This window comes from Cynoglossus semilaevis, chromosome 4 (genome assembly GCF_000523025.1).
Source record: "Cynoglossus semilaevis isolate Cse_v1.0 chromosome 4, Cse_v1.0, whole genome shotgun sequence".
NCBI lineage: Eukaryota > Metazoa > Chordata > Actinopteri > Pleuronectiformes > Cynoglossidae > Cynoglossus > Cynoglossus semilaevis.
Window position 1 is genome coordinate 13,821,015 of NC_024310.1, and position 23,972 is coordinate 13,844,986.

At 39.2% G+C, this 23,972-nt stretch overlaps 2 protein-coding genes across 3 annotated transcripts; one reads left to right on the forward strand and one right to left on the reverse strand.

Moving 5' to 3' along the window:
* Window positions 1-6: 6 nt before the first annotated feature.
* Window positions 7-12,679, reverse strand: taok1a (TAO kinase 1a). Of its 2 annotated transcripts, none has more exons than XM_025055121.1 (20): window positions 12,570-12,679; window positions 8,001-8,217; window positions 7,313-7,384; window positions 7,110-7,211; window positions 6,976-7,021; window positions 6,768-6,864; window positions 6,355-6,468; window positions 6,154-6,245; window positions 5,921-6,014; window positions 5,275-5,356; window positions 4,993-5,160; window positions 4,539-4,739; window positions 4,310-4,438; window positions 3,683-3,919; window positions 3,453-3,581; window positions 3,131-3,334; window positions 2,695-2,934; window positions 2,239-2,451; window positions 1,899-2,081; window positions 7-1,564 (listed from the first exon to the last, which is right to left on the reverse strand). In XM_025055121.1, the coding sequence occupies exons 2-20, from the start codon at window positions 8,130-8,132 to the stop codon at window positions 1,022-1,024; spliced, it is 3,078 nt and encodes a 1,025-aa protein (XP_024910889.1). In that variant the 5' UTR covers window positions 8,133-8,217; window positions 12,570-12,679; the 3' UTR covers window positions 7-1,021. The 2 variants fall into 2 exon arrangements, with proteins under 2 accessions (XP_024910889.1, XP_008307606.1); XM_008309384.3 differs by lacking the exon at window positions 12,570-12,679 and adding an exon at window positions 11,373-11,828.
* Window positions 12,680-12,681: 2 nt separating this feature from the next.
* On the forward strand, window positions 12,682-18,951 carry tsr1 (TSR1 ribosome maturation factor). The gene is made up of 15 exons (XM_008309383.3): window positions 12,682-12,861; window positions 13,238-13,341; window positions 13,425-13,650; window positions 13,854-13,988; window positions 14,082-14,533; window positions 14,834-14,978; window positions 15,431-15,612; window positions 16,577-16,785; window positions 17,040-17,199; window positions 17,280-17,390; window positions 17,620-17,752; window positions 17,858-17,974; window positions 18,062-18,202; window positions 18,489-18,563; window positions 18,707-18,951. Exons 1-15 carry the CDS (start codon window positions 12,744-12,746, stop codon window positions 18,883-18,885), a joined length of 2,487 nt encoding a protein of 828 aa, XP_008307605.1. The 5' UTR covers window positions 12,682-12,743; the 3' UTR covers window positions 18,886-18,951.
* The last annotated feature ends 5,021 nt before the right edge of the window (window positions 18,952-23,972 follow it).

Consider the following 23,972-nt stretch of genomic DNA (forward strand, 5'->3'; position numbering starts at 1 on the left):
AGTCGATTTTTTGATTCACAGATTTTGGATGGATAGAGTCTCCAAATAAAACAGGCTGATGAAAGACAACCGCCATCTTTCTTCTTAATTGATTTTCTTTTCAGGAAACGTACTTTTATCACATCTCTTTGTAACTTCTGTGAATCACAAATATCAATGTAAATATAAATTTAGAATACTTAACTGTACCAACTCTAAAACAGGAGTTGCATGTAGTGTTATTATTATTATTATTATTTTTTTTTTCAACATCTGAAAGACTTTTAGCTTGTCCCTTATAAGGGGCTGCCACAGCAGTATTGGGCACAGGCTTGGAGGTGAGGAGTTTTAATGGCAGATGGATTTAAACCCAGGAGCAACTGCATGGCAGACAGGATTCCCACCTGTGTCATTTCCAGCTCTTAGTTCTTGCTAGGACATAAACATGGCTTTAGGGAATAACGAACCATTTCAAAGCTGTAATGCATTTTTCTAATGGCTTCACCCCATCAAAGTAACCCTGAGTACACCGGGGATAAGGTTTTATCTTGTGACTTGTGATGTTTGACGCCGTTGGCTCAACGTTTTCTCAAGCACCACAGACTAAACAAAGCAGAAGCTACTGTGTCTGTGGAAGCTCATATTGATATTTCTCCCTATGAACTTTGGAGGAGGAGTCTCAACTTGGCCAGATGTGGATTTCACGGTTTATGGTTAGAATCTGTTCTCCTTACTGTGCCTGTCAGTAGCCATATTTTCAGTGAGTCTCATTGTCCTGCTCCCAGATGGTAGAATAGAAACAGGTTACATTAAGAGTCTATTGTGTGTGCTAATTGCCTGTTGTGTAGGTAGGCTTTGTCTTTTACAACCCATATGACCTGAGCAATATACACACATTTGTGACTGTACACATTACAATGAACAGCCCCAGGAAAAGACAGAGAAAAGCAGCAGAGCTTCACTAAAACTCTTTTCCTAACATGTTTGATGGATTCCACATCTCCACACTTGAAACCTTCACAGCCCACAGTGGGCAGTGGATCTACGTGTAGGAGATGTGCGACCCATTAGATATTTGCGATGTGACACTGGTACTCCTGGTCATGTTCTGTTCACTGCGACCTCCTGATTGTGTCCTTCCAATTACCTGGGGGCTGTTCTGTGCACCTACACCACTGCGGGACATCAGGCCTCCTGCAGAAGACTGCCCCCAAAGCAATGGACCCCCACCTGCTTCCATGCCTGGTGCCCAGACCTGCTGCACAGCCCCACCCGGACTGCCACTGACACGCTGCGGTCTTTGGAAAACTCCAGATGAGCGGTATTGGGACTGCTGCTGTGGCGGCGGCTGCTGCTGCTGATGATGTTGGTGGTGATGATGATGATGACTCCAATTCTCTAAAGGTCCAGGAAAACTATCATACCCTCTGAGAGCCTCAGGGGATATGTTTGAGAGCACCATATTACTAAAACCCAGACGCATACTCTCTGAGTCAAAAGCTTCAACTTCTCTGGCCTGGCGTTCCAAGAGGCTTCGTATTCGTTCCAAGCGTTCGTTCTGCAGGGAGACCATCTCTTCCTCAATCTGTAAGCAAAATAAATCAAGTAATTGCCATTGCTGTTGCGTAAAGTTAAGTTGAACATTTGAGCTTAGGTTCCAGATCATATGGGCTACAGTTGTTTTTTCAACTGACCAATATAGGACAATATTTTGACTAATATTTACATTTATATTACTGATGGCTCAATCCGTAATGAAGAAAAAACCCAATAAAACAGAATGACACAAAATGCTCTTCACCACGCCCTGCCAAGGATGTTTAAACAATATATAAACAATAAATAATAATATACAATTATATGTAATATTACCAAATGTACCCACTCCCTAGCCTCTATAAAAAAGAACATCTAGTTACCTTCTGTTCCAGCAGGGCCCTTCTAAGTGACACCCTCTGCTCTAGGCCTTTTTTCTCACGATCATGCTGAGCATCTGTCTGCATCTTGATCTTGCTCTGGTAGGCGTTGAGAAGCTCCAACTCTTGCTGTAGCTGCATTCGAAGGCCTTGGCACTGAGACTCCTGAGTCTCATCCAAACGGAGCTGCAAACAGTGACACACACATTTAACATAAACAAGGGCAAAAATATATAATGCAATGCCACCATGGTGACTCTTTATCTTTATTCTCAGTTTTAGGTCTGCTGTCAAAATAACATTTTAATGTTACAGCAGTAGCTTGCTACATTGTAATACATACTGCCTGTGTAGAGAGCATCTCATTGATGGAGTGGTCGTACTGCTCTGCCAAGATGGCCAGTTTGCGGTGCTGCTCAAGCTGTAGCCGTTTGAGGACAGCCTTGTGCTCTGATTTTGGTGTGGTCTCCAACAGATGGTTCCTCAGCGCTTTATATTGCCTGGTCTGGATCTTACACGTGTCCTGGAACTGTTTTTTGATCTGAAGCTCTTTGGACTGTAATGTAGAGAACAAAAAATAATTTGTGTTCATCATCACAAACACCACCAAAAAATATTGCTAATCTTTAAACTAAAAATATTGCTTGACAAACACATATGATCTTTGATATGACAAAAAAAACGTAAGTTTTAAATGAATTATGAAATAGATTCTAAAACAGCTCAAAGCAGAAATCAACAGCTGTAATTAAAGTGGAAATTGCTTTTTTCTCCCCCACTCTCATGTGTTTTTCCTAACCTTAAGGCTTTTGGGCTGCTGGCGAACCTCCATCACATGTTTGCGTCTCAGTTCCCTTTCTCTCCTTTTGTTGTACTCCTGCTGGTTAATGAGCTCTGTTTGGTGCTGCAGTTTGATCAGCTCAGCTCTCGTCTTTTGGACTGTGTTGAGCTGACGACACTCTAGCTCCTGCATGGACTCATGGTGCCGAAGGAGCATGGCATGTTCCAAGTCTCTTTGTGTCTGACGTCTGTTTAGCTCCTAAGTTGTTTGAGAAAAAAAAACACTAACTGCACCTTTACTCTAAAATGATACCATAACATTTGTTAGTTTGACTACAAAAACGTCTCATTTGTAACCAATTCAGTCAAGCTCACATGTTCAAACATATTCTAAAAATATTATTCTAGCACAGAGTTGGTAGTTAGTACGTTAGTAGTTAGTAAACAGTACTGACCTCTCGCACTAAGTCCTGCTCCACATTGTGGCGAGCGATCAGTATCCTACGCTTAAACCTGCGGCACTCCAATTCCAAGTACTGTCTTTGTCGGCGTTGAAGGTTGGCCTCCTCCTCAGCCTGGAAGTGCTGGAAGTTTTCTTTCTGCTTAGACAACCACTCCTGTTTTTCTTTCTTGGGTGTTGATTGATTTTCATTTAGTTCCTACAGAAAAAGAAAAAAAAGTACTGTTGATCACTGAATGCAATTGTATCACATAATTAAAAGATGTAGTGTACACTGGAAATATCTACAAGGCAATAATACAAATGGATCTTTCAACCTCTTTCAGTTGTTCTTTCCGTAGCTTGTACTCTCGTTTCTGGGATTCTAAAAAGCTATGAAGTTCCTTCTTCTGCTGACTCAAGATATGCTGCTGGAACTTCTTTTCATCCTGATTAAAGGTTTTTGCCTAAGCAAAAAAAACAAAAACAAAAACACAGAACAGATCAGTTGGCTTACAAGTTAGAGATACAATATGCTGTAGGAAAGTATTCATTAGATGAACAGTACATCTTTCTCCATTGATGCCTGGTGCTTTCTGATCAGCTTATCCATTTCCTGGGCAAAGCTGTTCCTTTGGTTTTCCAACTCCTTGTCCAGACGAAGTCTGTGCTCGTCCATCTCGGCCTTCAGCTTGTTTTCCAGAGCCATCAGGTGTTTCTGGTGCTGCCGTCGCATGCGCTTGTAGCCGAGTATTTGTTCTCTTAATTCTGAATCCTGCTCATGCTCCTTTATTTGTCGAGTCAGCTGGAAAACATATGACACATATTCCAACTTAATTGTGTTGCCAGACACTTGCTCCGTGGCTGCTGTGGTGATGAAAAACGTTGGTATAGCACTATACAGATTTTCTTTTAAATCTTACATTAGCTAATCCTATTAACTTTGATGCTAAAAGTGTAGTTTTGTCTTATTGATATTTATATCTAGTCATTGTAAGAATTATTTTATATTTATGAACTCAGTAGAGCACATGGTCTGTTTTCTTTGTAATGGAAGTACATTAATGTCCTTATCTTAATTGAAGTCTGTTCTATTCTACAATAGAGAGATGGAAGTGATTTTAGAGAACACATTCAAGCTTGATTAGCATAAAATGCCATTTCCACATTTAATTTGTAAAAACTGTGCCATTACCACAGAGGCTGTGCGAATAGTTGCAAAGTGTTCCCGGTTCCGTCTTGGCTGTGAAGTGTGGGCAGGTGGTGACTGTGGTTCAGTTTGTCTGGCATGAGGTTCTGCCTCTTGGTTATAAGCATCTTCATTCTAAAGGAGTGAACAGATTTAAAGAAAAAACTTATTTCATGAAGGGACTCCACTACACAGTATGAGACATAGATTCAGAGAGAGATGCAAAAGAACTTACTGGTTTAAGATGTATGACCGAAGTGCTGGACATGACTGTGTGGTCTCCCTCTATGCCAAACTCACTCTTATCGTCGCCTGCATCTGTCAGACTGTTGACGGAGCTGCTCTGTGAACTGGCACTGATTGACATGCTCGGAATGGACTGGTTGCTTCCTACACTGTTTACTGTACCCGTCCTACCCACATTGTGTTCTGGCTCCTGAAAAATACCACAAACTGTTGTTATTAAAAGAGGTCACAACATGTGACAACAACGCTTTATGTAACAGTAAACACCATGGTGATCACAGTAAAAGCTTAAAGACCTGTCTACGCCAAATATCAAATCCTTTTCATGCCTCTGCCATTTTGCGAAAGTCTAATGCAACATTAGGCTACTGTTCCATACTATTACACCTAATAATGCAAAATTCTTAGAACACAGTGAAAAATACAGCACATGAGACACAAACCTCTTCTTCCTCTTGTGCCTCAGCTGCAATGCCATTATGGGTTTCTTGGAACAAGATCTTCTTCATTTTGCGATACTGAAGATTGTCCAGCTCCCGCACGGCATCTTTAGTCCGACTTATCAGGTCTATTAAAACTGATTCTGGTCGTTCACGCTGGACAAAGGCATGCTAGAAAAGGAGGACAACAGAAACACCTTCAGCATTGAAATCATCATTTCTTTAAGACTAAACTGCAAACCACAACACTATAAATAGATTGTCATAATAATTTCTCTTTTGTACCTTTAGTAGCTCTTCTGAGTTTGGTCTATCCTGAGGAATTTTCTGAAGACAAGAATCTACAAAGTTCCGGAAATAATCTGTCCTACAATTCAAATGTAAAAAGTAAGAAAAGACAATTAGTATGTTAGAGTTCAAAAGAAATGCACAATTTAAATTTAAATGGTTAATGATAGGATAATTGTCACTTTCAACAAGTTACAACAACCATTTGAAATTTTTACAACATTGTTTATGCAAGCAAGTGATTTTGGTTGTGGGTCAAAAGAGGGTTCATCCCAGCACTTTCTCAGTTCTGAAGTTTGCTTTTCCACCCACACAAAAAACATTTAGAATCCTAAGACTGACTGTCTATGTACCCATCTGTAAGTATGTGTTTAAGTTTACTCAGGATGTGCTGTAGCACACAGCAGTTCCTCCTGACCAAACTGTTTCTGATTCTTTGATCAGGTAAAACCTAGTCTGGTTAATAGGCCATTTGAAAATGACGATCTGAGTTCTTTTATAGGTCATATGCATTTTTAGTAAGTCTGGTTAATAGGCCATTTGAAAATGATGATCTGAGTTCTTTTATAGCTCATATGCATTTTTAGTAATTGTTGACAAAAGACCTTCTAACTCTATACTGAAATTGTAACTTTAAGCTTACCATTCATTTGACTGTAGAACAGGGCTCTCATTCTGTGCTATATGATATAAGGCACTCATTGCATTCATGTTGAAAAGTGGTGGCTTTCTTTCAGCTGAAAATCAAAAAACAGGTTACATCAAAGAGGCAAATGTAGAAAATATAAAATAAAAAAGTACATTTTCAACAGTGACACTGTTTATACAAACAAAAACTGATGGTCTTTCTACGTAAGGGAATTAGTAGCAACCTACCTAATTCGATGCAGGTGATTCCCAAAGACCAAATGTCCACTTTTCCATCATACTGACCTTCATCCATGGCTAATATCACTTCTGGGGCCATCCTATGCAAAATAAACATGCATATGCCGCTAAGAAAATCTGAAATTATGTCAAAGCATTAAAAAGCTACTTCTAACACCTACATCCTAGTTACAAGTGTGAGTCACTTACCAATATGGAGTCCCTACAAAGGAGTTGGCAGGACAGGCAATGGAGGCTGAACCAAAATCAGCAAGTTTTATCTGGCCTGGTTCTGTCAGCAAGATGTTTCCTGCTTTAATGTCTCTGTCAAAAGTAAAAGAAACGACCGCTTTACATAAAAGACAGAGCACCAAAATCAATGGGCTTTACATTATTGACAGTATATAAGAGACAAAGTTAAAAAAGAAAATACCATAATGTTTCTTAAACAGTTGTGGAGAAAAAGTAACACTCACAGGCAAGAGGTTGCATGCCTAGTCATGACTGTGGAGTTTTATCAGGGTACTCTTGTGTATTGATATTAAATGTTTAGTATGAATACATGTACTGTTACAACCTGTAATAATTAATTTAGAAACTGAAAGTGTCTCCTGGGCACTGACCTATGAATCATATTGTGAGAATGCAGATACGCTAACCCTCGAAGTGCACCATGGGTAATTGCAGCTATTTCAACTTCTTGCAGGGGTTTCTTGTGAACTAGAAGAGAACAATAACAGAGAGCAATAGTAAAAATATTACATGGATTCATCAGAATGTAATCAAGACACCCTGCATCCTAATAAGTGGAGGTACAAGTATAAAACTTACCTTCTAACAAATCTGAAGCAGAGCCCAGACAGTACTCCATCACGAGCTGCAATAAATGAAATTTTTGTTTTTGTTGGTTTTTCCACTTTATATTCAAAATCAAAATTATCCCTGACATTCATGCTCATCTTTACCCAGGCTGTGTGCTCTCTTAAGTAACATCCTTTATACTCTATACTGTTAGGATGTTGTATCTTCTGCAGGAATTTGACCTCCTTGATTATGTCTTGCCACTTCTGTTAATGCAATAAGATTAAAGATGAGTATAACAAAAGGAAAAGTGAGTTAAAAGAGTAATGATGTCAATTTTAGTTTAACAAAAGCTCCTGTATCTTACCTCAGTGGACTGCTTTCCACTGTACGACATCTTCTTGATGGCCACCACCTCACCTGTCCGCGCATCTTGTGCCTGAAATCCAAGAGTCTGATTATACATGTACATTGTATCTACAGCCATCATAACAACATAATCTACTGATTTACATAACTGCCAAAGGGTTGTTACTCAGACGACCTAGAATATTAGGAAAAACTGGATTATGCAACAACAAATCCAGACAAGTTTGTGGTACACAGACACAATTGTCACTTGACAGTGGGTGTGTCATATTTTTTGGAACTGGGGGCTGTAATGAGTAAGCAGAACCCTGTTGGTGTGTTACACTGTTTTTCTTTGAGACTCGACTATATGTCACGACTGTATGACTGATGTTTTTGAAGTAAGAAAACGAAGGGAAAGAAAACAGAGAAGAAAATAATCAGTGAGTGAGTGTAGTTTCCCTGGGCGGACTATTTATGAAGATGCTTGTTAGGTGTAAAATACAAATGAAAACAAAATAAGAAGTTATTTATTATTTAAAACCCATTTGAACTGTCTAGAGAGGATAGAATGTAACTAACACTAGGTAGGTCTTTACGGATGGTAATGTGTCTCAGAAAGCCAGTGTTTATAATGTGTGAATGTTCTGTACAACAACTATGTAAAAGAAAAACCACAATTTTCACATTTCTTTTTTAACACTCACATAGTACACAGCACCAAAGCTCCCATGGCCAATCTCTCGAAGATCTGTGAAGAACTTTTCTGGGTCCTCTTTGAAGAACAGTTCAGCAATGTCGGGGTCCTTCAGGTTCCCGGCCCTGTTGCTGTTTGGCATAGTGTGGGATTAGGGGCGATGTCGCCGTCGCCAGCAACTATCTGGGACTGCGACAGCGACTTGGGAGCTCCCACTTGTGGTTCATCTGCAAAACAGTGATTTTATGTTTGGGTAAGTGAAAGCAAATATGTACAATCTCACTTAGCCTAGATTTTATTAACACAAATAAAAGGACAAAACTCCTAACAGAGCTGCTGTCACAGCCTCTGCTCACACTGCTCCTGAAACTCAGACTCCCTGCTGTCTTACTCGCTCACTTAACTGATAGGCCAAGCAGTGAACAAAATGGTGGACATTACAGAACATTACATCACAATGAAAAATAAACTGGCACTAAGGCAACTATTAACCAAGTGGTTCTCAAACTGTTTCGGTCATTTTTTCAAGGCCCATCTGCCTCAGTCACCTCAACAGAAATCTGTCCCAACCCGAATGGAGCGTCTGGAGTGTTTTATGTGATGTGAAAGAAATTGGAAAAAATGAACTTTTCAGGCAGCTTCGTGCTGTAATGTCCAATCAGTGACAGTTTTATCCCAATGCCACTTGGAACAATGGAGAAAAAGCTTATCATTGCCATGTTTGGGCACACTGCTGCTACATTTTATCGGGACTGGAATAAAAAAAAGGCACCATGGGCCAAAGTTAGCCACTAGGTGGGACTATCTGTGGCTTGTTTTATTATGTTGATCACTGTTTTTTGTTCTAAGCGTCTAGTGCATCAAGCAGATATGAGACGATGATCCAAAAATGATGAAGCAGTGCAATGCAGGTGTTTCATGGTGTTTTTTGCATCTAACACATTTGGTGTGAATGCAGCATAAAACGCTAGCCCCCTACTACTAAACAGCGAACGGGTTTAGAAGACATTGTTTTCAGTACACCACCAACGGTGCTGGTAAAGGGGTCACTGCACGACATAGATGCTACTGTGGATTCATAACTTAAGTCTCACTGCTGTGTGGGACTGTGCCTCATTGCGATTATTGATCAAAGAGTCACTTCTTTGGAATGAGCGTTATCTCTTTGACTCATGATAGTATTTTCACCACTGAAGTAAACACTAGAGTAAGTGATAGGGATAACTGATATACCCTTGAAAAAAAACATCTCATGAGTTAGGACACAACAAGAATGCAGCAGGACAGGACAGCATAGCTAGAGGCCTGGAATTCCCAATGTAGCCCCTCAATGCTCTGCATTTTCAAACTATTTCCTGTTCCACAGCACTAGGTAGGACTGGGCCCTGATGGAGCACTGACTGGTAATTATGTGTCCCACTTAAAAGTATTGGCATGCTTTCAGGCATGTGTTCTATTAGGAGCCCAAGCACTCAGCTGTGAGAGGATACTAATGTGACTGTATTGGTTTTACAGTTAATATTAACAACCTTAAGACTTATAAGGTTATTAGGAAGTATTCCTTCAGTTTGATTGACCTTTTAAGGGCATGATCATGCCCAAATAGTCACACATATCAGCCATGCATAAAATTTACACCTGTTTGATCAAATTGCCCCATCAACATGTTTTATAAAATTAATGAAAATGACCTCCAGAGTTGAATGAAAGGGAATGTTTGGGTTTTTCATTTTTAATTTCTTGCAATAATGTAATAATCCCTAATTTCCCAAAGGGTTAGTTCTGTTGGTCTGTCTGTCTATCTATCTATTTAAAACGATATTATTGGTGATATTATTTTTAAAAATAATGAAGAAAAAAAGTTCAATACCTATTTAACAGAGTCACAGTAGGAACTTATACAAAATAAGTGCAGTATGTAATAAGAGACAACTAGAAGGATTTTTTAATGCCAGAATATCCTATACTAATATTTGAATACCACTCTGGTCTCTTGCTGGGTTTAAAAAGTTAAACAGAAATACTGTATATATGCATATTACATGTACACATTTAGTTGTGATCTACACTGTGATTTTAAAAGGGCAGTAAGTAAAACCTGAAATTCTAATGCTAATATTTTTCACTGGGCCTGTTTTACTCCTCCATACACATTCATATTCATTCTATACCACAACACTTATTATTAAATATTGTCCTTGTCTAGCTACATTGTTAAAATGCACATATAAAATCCATCAATAGATGTCAATAAATAGTTAAAATTATTGATTGATTGGTCAATTGTTTCATAATGTCAGCTTGCAGTTCATGTCAAGATAATACTGTGTATATTTTCTTTTTTTTCTTCTTCTTGAGAACCTATAACTCTTAATTCAGGCAATGCATGACTTTGACAACATTATACAAGCAGCAAAATCCTCAACTATCCGGGAAACCTTAGTAATGCCTTGACGCACTTACAACACCCCTGGAAATGTTGACAGCCCACTGTGTCATTTCACGAACATTGTCCCATTCCATGTTACAGTGTTAGCAGAATAAGGTTAAATTCAACTAATCTAAAAAACAAGGTCCCAAATATGCTACCATATCATAAAACCATAAACTTGACTACATTTACTATACTACAGTTGCTATTGAAAGTGACAATATTTGGGGATTTTCTCTCTTTAAAAACTTTTAAAAACCAATTTACAAATCATTAAGTGCTTTGATTATTTGCATTGTAAATATACATTTATATTTGCAATTTATGTATAGAATAAAACAAAAACCAATTAGAAATCATAACTATTCACTCATTACTGGTTTTAGGCTTTTCACTGTCTTGGTGAACACTGCACGTTCTAATTATTAGGAAATGTTCTTTAATTACTTAATTTATATAATTTTTTTTGAACATGAAGTTAAAGTTTGGATAATTTATTTTCTACACAATGTTTTCTTTCCTAGATTCTGTACATAAAAAAGTTTTAGTTAAACTCCTTTTGGCGACATAACCCAGCCCAACCCCGTAGTATATGGCGTCTAACTTCTTGCACAACATTATTTTATTTGTTTGAAACTGTGGTGTATGTTTTTGGTTTGTTTATGTATAATATGTAAATTAAACTCGGAAAAGTGACTCGTACTCACACGGACATATTTTAAGATTGCTGAAATAGAACTTAAAATTAACACTAGCGGTTACGTGTCATGTGATGAAATAACTTAAACCAGCACTGCAGCTTATGCATTACACATACATCTCAATCATTTCAAAAAAATTGTGGAAATAACGCGTATTTAGAACCGTGTTTGAAGAACGGTGTGGATAAGCTAAGTGGCTAACAGTGTGATGTTTGCCAAGTTTGCTTTAGCTCAATTAGCTCAAACTTACCTACTGTTGACAGGCCAGACTTCAGCTCCTCCGTGAAAACCGTATAATTTAATTCGCACACACCGTGGAAGTATTAAAGTCTTTTTCCACGTTTCATTCCCTGTCCCGTACTTTCCGGCGCCGAATTCCGGTTGTTCTTACCACTGTCAGTCGATAAAATCCCGATGATTTGTTATTAAAAAGAAAAATCCCCACCCTGGAAGTGTGTGATTCCCAGTCCCAGCAGCTCCAAAGATGGCTGCCGAACACCAGCGCTTCAACCGTCGCCTCCCTCTGTCTCTATAGGTCGTGATGTAAAATATGGGGTGTAAAAGTTCGAATCGTCCAAAAATGGTTGCCTGTTGCACTAAACTCCATCTGACCCAGAAAATATCCAGAGGCGGAGAGTCATTAAAAAAAAACAAAAAAACTTTCGAGTGCAAAAATACGGGCAAACGACGTGGTACATCAGTGGAGCAGGGATTTTAAAGATTTCTCATTTGTATACACTTTATTCTCTCAGAGTAATAAAACCGAACTGGTAATTATTAGCAGATATTATCAAAACACTAGTCAAAACTAGTCCTCAAAGTTTATGCATTGCAGTGGCTTAGTGTAACATGAAATACTTGTATATACAGTATGTCAGGTAATGTACAAAAATTTGATATTGCATAATTTGCAATATCAAATAATTTGCATAATTTGCAATCATGCTATTATTCAAATTGTCACTGGCTGCAACTCAAATTTAGACAAAAGTTTAAACGAGTCAAGTCAAGTGTTCTTTCATTGTTGTTCGAACTTCCTCAAGCACTCAGTGCATCCCGTTTAAGACATATTAAGCCATATTAAAAACACAAAATAGATTATAATATTTTATTATAAATTTCGTTTCAAAACATTCTTATAAATTACAGTATGGATTCCCAACGTATGGCATGTCAGCTGCCACTAGGGGGTGCTCGGAAAAAAATGTTTGGGCTGTTTTTTTAAGTGGGATTTTTCCACACAATATAGACATGAAAATAAACATTTAATTTTTAAAATTTAAACCAAAAAGCCAGTTCTTACATACATATGTCCCTGTGTGCGTGTGTAAAAAGCGGTGCGATTAAATGAACATGGACAATAATTAATGGGTCTTTAGCCAGTTGGCAAAACAAGCAATATTTAATTCAATGGTTAAATCTGAATTTGTAGAACTCAGAGGCTCACCTGCAACGAACCAAACCGCATCCTACTGGTCCTTCTGTTAGGTAATTAAGACCCAGGCATTTTTAAGGTGTACAGACGACTAATTCTTCTTCCCCGTGCTTCTATTTTGAAAGGCTCACTAACAGGAAGCCGTGAAAGGCGGAAACACGTCGCCTATGTACCTCACGTGGTAAAATGGTGGCGCACGGGGATAAACAACAGGGCCACAGACCCGGTATCTATAAGCAGAAAAATAAAGGACACAAACATGGAAAACATAGAACGAAAGGTGGTATCGAGAGGGAAAATAAAGGTAAAGCGAGTTAGAGTTGAACAGGATTTAATTCACTTTCCAGTTGGTAGTAGTCTGCGTATTGGCATATCGTTACGTAGAACACGTGTTTGAATTTTCTGTGATTAAACAGTTACCACTAAATAAAACTACGTGTATGATTTAATGTGCACGGAATTCAACAACGTATAATCAATCAAAGTAAACGTTGCCAATTGCGTTGCTGACATAACAGTTTCATATACATGGAAACCACAGCAGTGTTTCCCAATATTTTACATTAGAAAAATTTAAAGAAAAAAGAAAAGTTAAAATACTTTAACTACAATCTGGATCTGAAAAGTTACTGTTGTCATATTAGTTGTGTTCTTAAATACGTTTTGGTCTACCTGCGCAGGGCGGGTGTCAGTAACTGCCATAACCAAAAAGCAGAGAAAAGAACAACGAAAGATGGACAGAAGACACAAAGCCAGTCAGCTACGCAGGAACAAGAAAGACATGGTAGTGATTTACATTTACATTACAGGTTGTTGTCCATGGATCTTTGACTCTTATAGCTTCTATGCACATTTCTGTGTGTTCAGGTCCTGACAGAAAAGAGACGTCTTGGCAGCAGGGACGGTCCTCCTCATCTGGTGGCTGTGGTGCCTCTCCACGCTGCAGTGGATGCTGGTGCTGTGACAAAACTCCTAAGAGAAGCAGCTGGAGGCATCGTCCACCAGGAGAAGTGTGTCAGTGGCATCATGGACAGTTTTGGGCTGATTGTGCCCCGGTTTAAACAGAGGTTCATGTTTTTGAGCCACAGCACAAGTAAGCATTACATGACATTGGCATTCTAGCTGTTTCTTGAAAAGTAGTACTGACATGTACTGTGATGTCATCTTGCAAATATGTCAAATGTAGAATTGATAAACAAACTAATTAAGCAAACGGAATAACAAGGCAAGGAATCTGTATTAAAAAATAATTAAAAACCTGTACAGAAAAGTTTTTTTTTTCTTTTTTTTCTCCAGACGACATGCACTCACTGTTGGATGTGGCAAAGGTTGCAGACAGTCTTGTGTTCCTGCTGGACTCCGATGAAGGCTGGGACAGTTATGGAGAATACTGTCTGTCCTGCCTCTTTGCCCAGGGCCTCCCCAGCTATGGTTATTATAAAACTATTTGAATCATAGACCACAACAGTTCAACAGGAAGAGGTCTAACCCATTTTTAATTGTTTCTGAATTGATTCCATGTAGCTCTGGTGTGTCAGGGTGTGGTGGATCTTCCTGTTAAGAAAAAGGTAGAGTCAAGAAGAGCCCTGTCAAAGATCACAGAGGTCCGGTTTCCTGATACCCGCCTCTTTCCTCTAGACCTGGAGCAGGACGCCACTCTCCTTCTAAGACACCTGGGCACTCAGAAACAGAGGAAGCTTGGTTTCCGCTCAAGGCGTTCCCATCTTTTGGGTCAACAGGTCACTTTCACACCCAACAGCCCAGTTGAGGGTACAACTGGTGGAAGGACTGGACTGGGTACGCTGTGTGTCTCTGGTTATATCCGTGGACGTCCGCTGCAAGTTGACAGACTGGTTCACCTCAGTGGCCATGGAGACTTTCAGCTCAGTCAAATCGATGCCCCATCAGATCCACTTCCTTTCAACTCGACTGCCAGAGAAGTGAAGGCTGACAAAGGTGGTGATGTTGACATGATGGTAAATATTATTTTTGTTTGATTCTTTGAACCCAAATTCCAGACCATCTTGATGAAGGCAAATCTGGACCGGAGACCGGTTTTGTGAAAAAAACATTTTTTTTAGCAATACTAAATGCAAAAAACTTAATTTAACTATTCCTACCTTGTTTTGCAATTTGTACATTTCAATGTACGCTATATATGATTAATGATTTTTAGTGTGTTTTGTGTTCATGTGTGAATCAGGTTTTCTTTCTTAATTCAATGGAACTGCAACCAGTGGAAATGAATTTATCCTGTTCATCTGAATACTTACCAGGGTGAAGGCGGAGATGACGCTCCAGTGCAAGTGCTAATGAAGGCAGACCTGTCCTGCAGGGAGAGTCTGCAGACTGAAGCTGAGGTTGACCCAATGGATGGAGAGCAGACGTGGCCGACTGAATCAGAACTCCAGGAAGCTAAGGGTGCATAAACAAAACATAATCATTTCACTGATGCTGTCAGTCAGGTGTCTGTTGTAACTGGAGAGTAACCCATCTAGGTCCTTGAAATCAAGTGCTTGAACTCTTTTCCTTTTCCTCCAGTTTTGGTATTAGCTCAAATTTCCAAAGGTCCCTAAATATGCCTGAAAATCATTAAGTTATTCTATAAATGAAGTTATTTACACATGTTTATACTAGGTCTAGTTCCCCAAAGATCTAGTGTTTTTGACTTAATGTTCTAATTTTGGGCATAAAGTGTTTGAATTTGATGCAAAAAATGCATCAGATTAAACAGTCAAGCAGTTTAAATATGGTCTATTTAAAAAGAAAGAAAGACAATTTCTGTTTTTATCTATTATATCTACGTTTTAGCTATTTATCAAAGAAAAAAATAGCTAAAACGTTAAAAAAAAGTTCAACTTTTTTTCATTCAGAACTGAGGAAGAACAAGCGGTTAATGAAGGTTCCCAAGGGAACATCTGACTACCAGGCCACGTGGATCATTGATGAGGATGGAGAGAACGAAGACTTGGATGAGGAAAGCAGCAGTGATGATGATGATGATATTGACATGATGGATGAAGCTATGGATGGAGATGATGAGAATTTCTCTCAGGTACGCCTTCACGTCATGGGTTTGTTTCCCAGTCAGAGAAACTTTGTGGGGGCATTGGTTGTTAAGTGGTAGAATTCTGCCAGTGGGAGGCCCAGGTTCGATTCCCTCCCAGTGCAAGTGCACTGGACAGTATCTCCTTTTGTCATGTGGAAGACTGGGGTTCCAATCCCCTCTTGGTTACAGGTCAGGGGACGTTCCTAATGAGATGTGGGGATCGGGGCAGTAACCTGACCTGGTGCATACGTGACCCTTGGTCAGTGCACGTTGCTGCTATTTGTTTGCTCTGTCTCTGTTTCTGTATTGCCAGGTTGCTGAGAACAACAATAGTGTTTGGAACAGCAGTCCTGACAGAAGCCTCATGTCTTCCTGTCCAGAGAAAAAGAACTTCCTGTCTGGACAAAAGAGTCTGACCCTTTTTTGTGTATAATACTGCATTGAAAACCTCACCTCTGGCAGTGGGTTCTTTACAATTCTACATTTTTATAACCATAAGCTGTTCACAGGAATCTAACAATAGGGGAAAGACCACTTCAAATGATGGTTATTACTATGGTTATTTTGGCAGTGGAGACATTAGAAAGGTTGTAATCAACCTCCTGCTGAGAGTTTTTCCTTGTGTGTCTGGTTCCTGCTGTAACAGACAGACCATTGTGTTTTTTGTTTATTTTTGTGTTTGCTGTGGCAGCTTTTGCATACAGCTTTTGCTAAAAGTAGGAATGGTTTGCTTGATACAACTTTTTCATGTCTGAAACTTTTCTTTAGAGTCATACAAATACTTGTTTGTGTTATTAACAAACCAATTGTAGACAGACTTCACACTGTTAGTTAGCCCAAAACTTGCGTAGATATATATAAATATACTGCTGTAATTTACTTCTATACATGTGTAACCATGTTTGCAAACAAAACTAGTGGATTTACAACAGTTAGATATTCAGATCTGAACATTTATCTCTCTACTAAGGACGGTGATTCATGCGGTTCAGAAGAAGAAGAGGAGGAGGAAGAGGTAGAGGTGTCCCCAACAGAGCATGTAGGAGAAGATCAGCGCTATGATGAACACATAGATGAGGCTGCAGAGGAGGAAGGCCTGAAAAGATATCGTGAGGCTCGAGCAAATGAAACGTTTCCAGATGAGGTGGACACGCCCCTTGACATGCCAGCTAAAACTAGGTGAGTTTGGCTTTTTCAACTGACACCTTGAAATTTTCTGGTTCTCGTGGCCATTACATGTTAACCAATTCCATATAAACCATTCTAGAAATAATAATCGTTACCAATTTTTTTTACCATTTTAAACACCGTCAAATAGAAACGCCCCCCACAGGTCCCCTCTTATCCTCTTGTGTTATTTGCTTTAGACAGTTTTTCTTCAAGTTTCAAATATAAACCTGCATGCATATTACACTGACTTCCTGTGCATCTAGGTTCCAGCGTTTCAGAGGCCTCAAAAGCTTTCGATCCTCACCCTGGGATCCAATGGAGAACTTGCCACTCAACTACTCGAGGATCTTCCAGTTCCAGAGCTATGAACGCACTCGGCGCCGCATTCTAGCTGAGAATGCAGCTACAGAAGAGGGAGCCACGGTAAAAAAAATCTTTGTCTTCTGATAGGTATTTATCTCTAGACCTGTGTATTTATTCCATGCTGCTGTTCTTATTGTCAGGTTGGCCGTTATGTGACTCTGCACATTGCTGATGTGCCTTTTTCTGTGATGGAAAGTGTCCATGCTGGAAAACCTCTGGTGTTGGTCTCACTCCTGCCTCATGAACAAAGGGTATGAATATAAATCTAACTTCTCTATCCTGGTCCTATTCATTTAGTATTACACACCTGCCACCCAGGTCTGTTCAACAATAAAAATCTCTAGTTTCAACGTTACACTTTGGTTACAATTAAAAAAACCAAACTCAAACTTTTTTTTTTTTTTAATTTTGCCTTGTGTTTGAATTCCTTTTCCATTTCAAGCAAAATAAAACTACAGCTATCCTTTTCAATGTTTCCAGATGTCTGTTATGCACGTGCTGGTGAGAAGACATCCCAGCAACACAGAACACATAAAGGCTAAAGATGAGTTGATTTTCCACTGTGGATTCCGACGATTTAGGGCGTCTCCTGTCTTCTCACAGCACACCTCAGGTACAACAGAGGCTTTAATATCTGACTGAAGAGGTGAAAAACTCTGAGACATGGAACTCATGTAAATATTCTGCCAATGACCTCCACTTTTCCTCCACTTCGCAGCTGACAAACACAAGATGGAGCGATTCCTGAGACCTGACACTCCCACTGTTGTGTCCCTGTACGCTCCCATCACGTTTTCTCCTGCAGGAGCACTGCTCTTCAAACAGAGAAGTGATGGTAAGTAAGACAGAAAAAGACTGTTTCCCACTATTTCCCACTATATAGTAGTTATGAGTAACAGCTATGTTCTTTTTTACTTTTCAGGAGTCCAGGACCTGGTGGCCACAGGCAGCCTGCTCAGCTGTGACCCCCGGAGAATTGTGTTGAAGAGGATCGTACTGAGTGGACACCCGTTCAAGATCAACAGACGCTCTGCTGTTGTCCGTTACATGTTCTTCAACAGAGGTGCGAGGATTCTAAAATATTATAACATATTATAAAAATGTTAGATTCAGATAGTCTGAAATCCTGAAGGAGACGTTTTAGTGTCACTTCACCAGTTTGGGCAGTTGAGCACGTTAGCCCATGCTTGACAAAGGTTTTGCACAACTTAGAAGCAGCTAAGAATATTGACACTGTGATCGAAAATGTAACTTGCTTTTAAATTGTGGTATTCTTCCCTCTTAGACCTTTAAAATTATGAAAGCCTTAAGCGTTGCATTGATACATGTTCAATCTTTTCCTATGACAGATGACATCATGTGGTTCAAGCCAGTGGAACTGCGTACGAAGTGGGGGCGCAGAGGTCACATAAAAGAACCTCTAGGTGAGTGAAGACAGTACTGTACAATTTTTAAAAAAGTGTACAAACTGACTTGTACTCTTATGTTGCCCACCCCCACAATAAAAACGATACAGTTAAACTTTGGATCAAATATTCTGACTGACAGTTAAATGTGTTGTTTACAGGAACTCACGGACATATGAAGTGCGTTTTCGACAGCCAGCTTCGCTCGCAGGACACCGTGCTGATGAATTTGTACAAGAGAGTGTATCCTCCATGGACGTACGACCCATACGTACCAGTGCCTCTACCCTGGTTCCAGACAGAGAGCAGTGCAGTGATAGAAGATTCAGACATGGAGTAATCTTCACATATCAGAAACGAACATATGTCACAACAAATGTATGAAGTAAAAATATTCTGAATCATTTGTTTTGTTGTGTGTATACTTTATAATTATAACAGCAGCAAAAGTCTGATGAGGACAACCAAAGTAAATAAAATACTAGTCAGTTTAACGGAATGGGATTCAGAACTTATTCATGTCTGATATTTTTAGGGGTGGCTCCATACAACTTTTTAACTTTTAACAACTAGTACAACTTCTTGTATACCATGTGCTGCTGTTGCCGAGGCTGTAGTGTCTCTCTTTACCGCCAGAAACAACAGGGTAAAACAGCTAGAAGATATACAGTGCTCTCTTTTAGCATCTCTTACAGTTGTCTGCTAGATTTACCTGTCGCTCGTCCTTTCCCCTTTACGTTCAGCTCTTTGAGCCAGGTTGTGGCAGAGGTGTGTAGGATGCTCAGCAGGTACAGGGGCAAAGTTCTACGTCCACCATGAATGAAATTTAACAGATCTTCGACTAGAGATTGAAGATCCAGCAGTGCTTGACGACTGTACATCAGCAGGCAATAAGAGAAACAATCAAAAAGAACAGCACAAATGCACGGAACAGCATCAATGACAGACGACAGGACACACACCGGCGCCATCTTGTCCGCCATCTTGCCACAAATGAACCCAATGTAAACATGTTACTGTGATGTGGAGCCAGAAACAGCCTGGAAGATCACTAAGACGTACTGGAAAAAGCAGAACTATGTACAATGACCAATAAAGCTGTTGCTTCTGATGTGTAAAACTCCTATAAAATATTTTAAAAATAAATTGAAGTGAATATACCATTAATATAACAGCTTTAAAAAAATACAACATTTGAAAATCATTAAAAACGTTCAAGAAAAAACAAAAAAACGTTTCATTTACCAGCCAACTTCCTGTACACCGTTACAGCTGCTAGTCCATCTTTGACCACTAGATGGAATAACTGAATAAGAAATTGGGTCTTTTCAGCATTTAGTCCATCAACTTGGCTGTACCAGGAGTGACAAGTGTTCCTATAGTTTTATTTTTTCATTGAATCCGTGCAGCAAAGAACTGACAGGTGGTCAGTCCCACGAAGAGACGGTAAAACAAACAAACACAAATAAAAACTACCACTGGCGTCAGTGATGTTAGACTTTTTTCTTTTGCAACTGCAAGAGAAAAAAGGACAGAAACCATAATGAAAGTATCTCTTTGCCTGAAACAATTAAAATCAATATGTGAATATTAAATATATATTATAAGTTTCTTATAATGAAACAATCCAGGCGTAGTTTTACTTTGAAAAAAAGTTCATATTCTTTGAGTTAAATGTACATAAATGTTTTTAACTCCTAAATTTGTCCTACATTCAGTTGTTTACTTACTACTGATTTCATTTGATCTTGGATAATCCAGATTTTTCAGATTTTTTTTATTATTGTTGGTGTTTTTGTATTATACAGGTTATCGTATTTAAAAAAAAAATATTATAACGCAATAAATTAATTACTATACATTTAAAATTATAATATTTTATAAGAATCGATAAAAATAAATAAGTGTATCCAGGGTAAAATACATTTAGGTCAGGGTTAATCTGAGGTAAAACAACATTTGGCTCAGGTTTTGGGGCAAAAACAAGTCTTTTCAAATGATATTTTTCACAGGAATAAAACCAACTGAACTGGTACAGTTCCAGTGGCAATGGTACTTTATGAGGAAGTATTCTATACTGTAGTAGTGGTACTCAATGAGCCTCCACGGACTATAATGTTTGCAGATGACTTTGTAGTCTTTGGTGAGAGTAGACAGCAGGTGGAGAGGTGGAGGTTTGACTTGGAGTAAAAAGGAAGGTCAGCAGGCGCAATACAGAATACGTGTGAAAAAGGGAAGGTTTATGAGACAGTAGTGAGACCTGCTATGATGTATGGCAGTGATGATCAACCAGCGTCCCTGGGACCTGATCCAGTCCACTGAATCGTCCGATCTGTTCCAAAAAAGAGAGAGAAAAACATCAATAGAAAATGTGATATTTATCATTTCATTTCAGTTGAGTGTCCACCCCCCCCAGCTGTCTGTCCAGAAGAAATCTATTCTTCCAACCAATATAGTTGGTGACCCCTGGTGTACGGTTTAGAGACAGTTGGACAGTGTGAAAGACAGGAGGCTGAGTGGGAGGTGACACTGATAAGACAGGATTAGACATGAAAAGATTAAGGATCAACAGTTGGGAGATGAAGTCAGAGAATCAGGGTGAGGTGGTCTGGACCTGAGCTGAGCAGAAGACGATGGACAAAAGTTGTTGGAGGTGGATTTGTCAGTCAAGTGGTAATTATGAATCCACACTGACATTTCTGTCTATACATTTTCATCACTGTGATAAATTATTTTAATTGTTTGTACACAATGCGTGGCATCTGATGAGTCTAACAAATTTAATGCACCCAAGAAAAACAGCTTCCTTGGTTTGACTTGTGATGCTACTGTATTTTGGTATCTATGGCTGATGGCTCTGGAATGAAAATGTTTATAAATAAATGTTTTTTTAACAAATTTGTACATCTTCAGAAATACATAGTTATGAATAACTTTTTACCTGAGTTTATCGCATGTGATTTTAATATATAACTTTTTTTCATATTTCTGAAATGCGGCAAAATCCTTTTAGAAGGAAATGAAAACGAACTCATAAGAAATCTGAAATGCGGCAAAATCCTTTTAGAAAGAAATGAAAACGAACTCATAAGAAAATGTCCTCGAACTGATCATTCTGTTTGGCCCTAAATCTGGAACATCGAAATTATTTCCACACATTGGACCATCAGACGTAAGTGGCTCAATCATCATTACATTTGTTTTAGGACGGGAAGAACAAGCAGTATCTTCAACAGCAACAATAATCTCTGAGTTTCCTACAGTCTTTGTTTAAGATTTGAATATGCGACTGTACAATTAAATAGAAGAAGTGTTACCGTACTGACACACACACACACATACACACACGCTGAGACTCTCCACATTAAAAGGCTGCCCTGACCTGTGTCTAGTCACACACACACACACACACAGTGTTCCATCATTCTGTGTCCACGATCCCCGACTGGAACAAACACTGATTTACTATTTGCTCGGTGTAAAGCTCCTGCTTTATCCTAAATCTGAGCTCTTGTCTGCCTGCAGCAATATGAATCAACTGTAAAGGCTCTGCTGCAGCTGCAGGAGACGTCTGGGAACTCAGCTGAAGGTAAAAATCTGGGGATAGAAAAAAAAAAAGAAAAATCAAAGTGATGAAGGAAAGTAGAGGATTGGGAGTAAGAGGAATGTAAAGTTCACGTCGAGCTTTTCTTTTCTTTTTCTTTTTTTTTCTTCTTACATTTCATTCAGTTGTTTGTATAAGATAACAGAAGAAGTAAATGAATTTCTCTTCCGTGGCCATGTGGATACGCGGTGCTGCTTGATCAGGAGACTCTTGTGGTAACACTCCATTTATTTTCATATTTCCTCCATTGTTCATGTGTTCAGTCAAGGGCACAATAATGTGTCGAACGCATCCTGTTAAAGCCAATGGGAGAGATGATGTGTGCTCTGCTGAGGTTCATGCTGAGGGGAGGGGTAATTTAATACTCCCAGGATGGAGAAGGGTCTAAAGGTATAGTTCTGTGTTTTCTTGACATGTGTTTGTATGAGGTAATGGCACATTATCTACACTGATTTCACGGTGATTGCAAAAGTCTAATGAGGACCCAACCGCACAGCCAGCGTTGGTATGTGGGGTCTTTGTGGACGCAAAGACGGAATACGACCTTATGTGGGTAAAAAGGCCATTCTAAAAAAACGACAACACGATGAAGTCAAAAAGGTAATGTCGGTAAATAACCCTGTGAAATTAAAGATTGATTTTTTTAATGTGAGTAAACAGTTTATAAGGTCCATTTTCACTTGTAAAAGCGCTCTAACAGTAAGACAGAGTAGCTTAAATGATTGTTAGCTATGTTATATTTGAGGCCACGAAGGACCATGGAGAAAACAAGAGATTTTCGGCTGTCGGAGATCAGACGCTGTCGGTCCAACGCGGCCTCACCTGTCATGTTTGAGTAATTTAACCTTAATTTATCTTAAATGATTCATTTGTAACTCATTAAGTTAGAACATGTCATTTTCTTTTTGCAGTGAGGGAAGCAGAGGGAACTGTGTTTTTAATGTTACAATGAAGTCATGTTTTTCTGAATTTTTGGAAAATTATAGCGATGCAGATATTATGACCAGGGAACAGATTAGAACTGAGCGACGGAGTGAAGGAGGGGAAGAAAGAAAAACCTTAAAGCAGTACATCACAACCATTACCTTTTCTGCACTAAATAAGAAAAATAACATTATTGGCTGCTAAAATAGATTCTCACAGATTATGAATGTAAGCTAACAGATCAGTGGGGAAAACAGACTTTGATCTGAACCACTCACGTCCTCGCACCGGAGAAAACCGGCATCTGTAAAATTCCAGGGTGAGTGGAGCAGCTCATTACTGCCTCATGTTGGACATTGGTGTCACCAATATAAATCTAAATATGTGACAGAATGAATGATAAACTCGGGGTGGATAAACAACACTTGTGTTCTGACTTTAAAATCATATTCTTTGGTAAGAGCACTGGTGAGGAAGAGCAACTCGTCAACAAACTCAGGAAAAGACTCGGAGCACGGCTGCAGACATTTACCTAAGAAATTGTAGACAGTTTATATAAACGTAAACAATTCTCCAGCATTCCCTGATGGAGAACGCTATTAAAGTAACACATGTACAAAACTGGAACTGATGTTCTGCATTTGAACCATTGAACCAACTATCAATTTAAAACAGATAAACATTTAGCTCTTTTGGGACATGGTGGGGCTGAATGTTTGCATGTGTGTGTATGCATGTGTGTGTGTGTGTGATGGCATAAGCCAAGCTGTCACACAAAGCCGTGAACCCAGTTCAGATCAGGAATGTCTTGTGGTTCCCAGTTTACTGCCACCACACTCTGCTGGCTCCCACTGAAGATATAATGGCTGAGAGATTCTTCCATGGGATGTGGAGTGTGT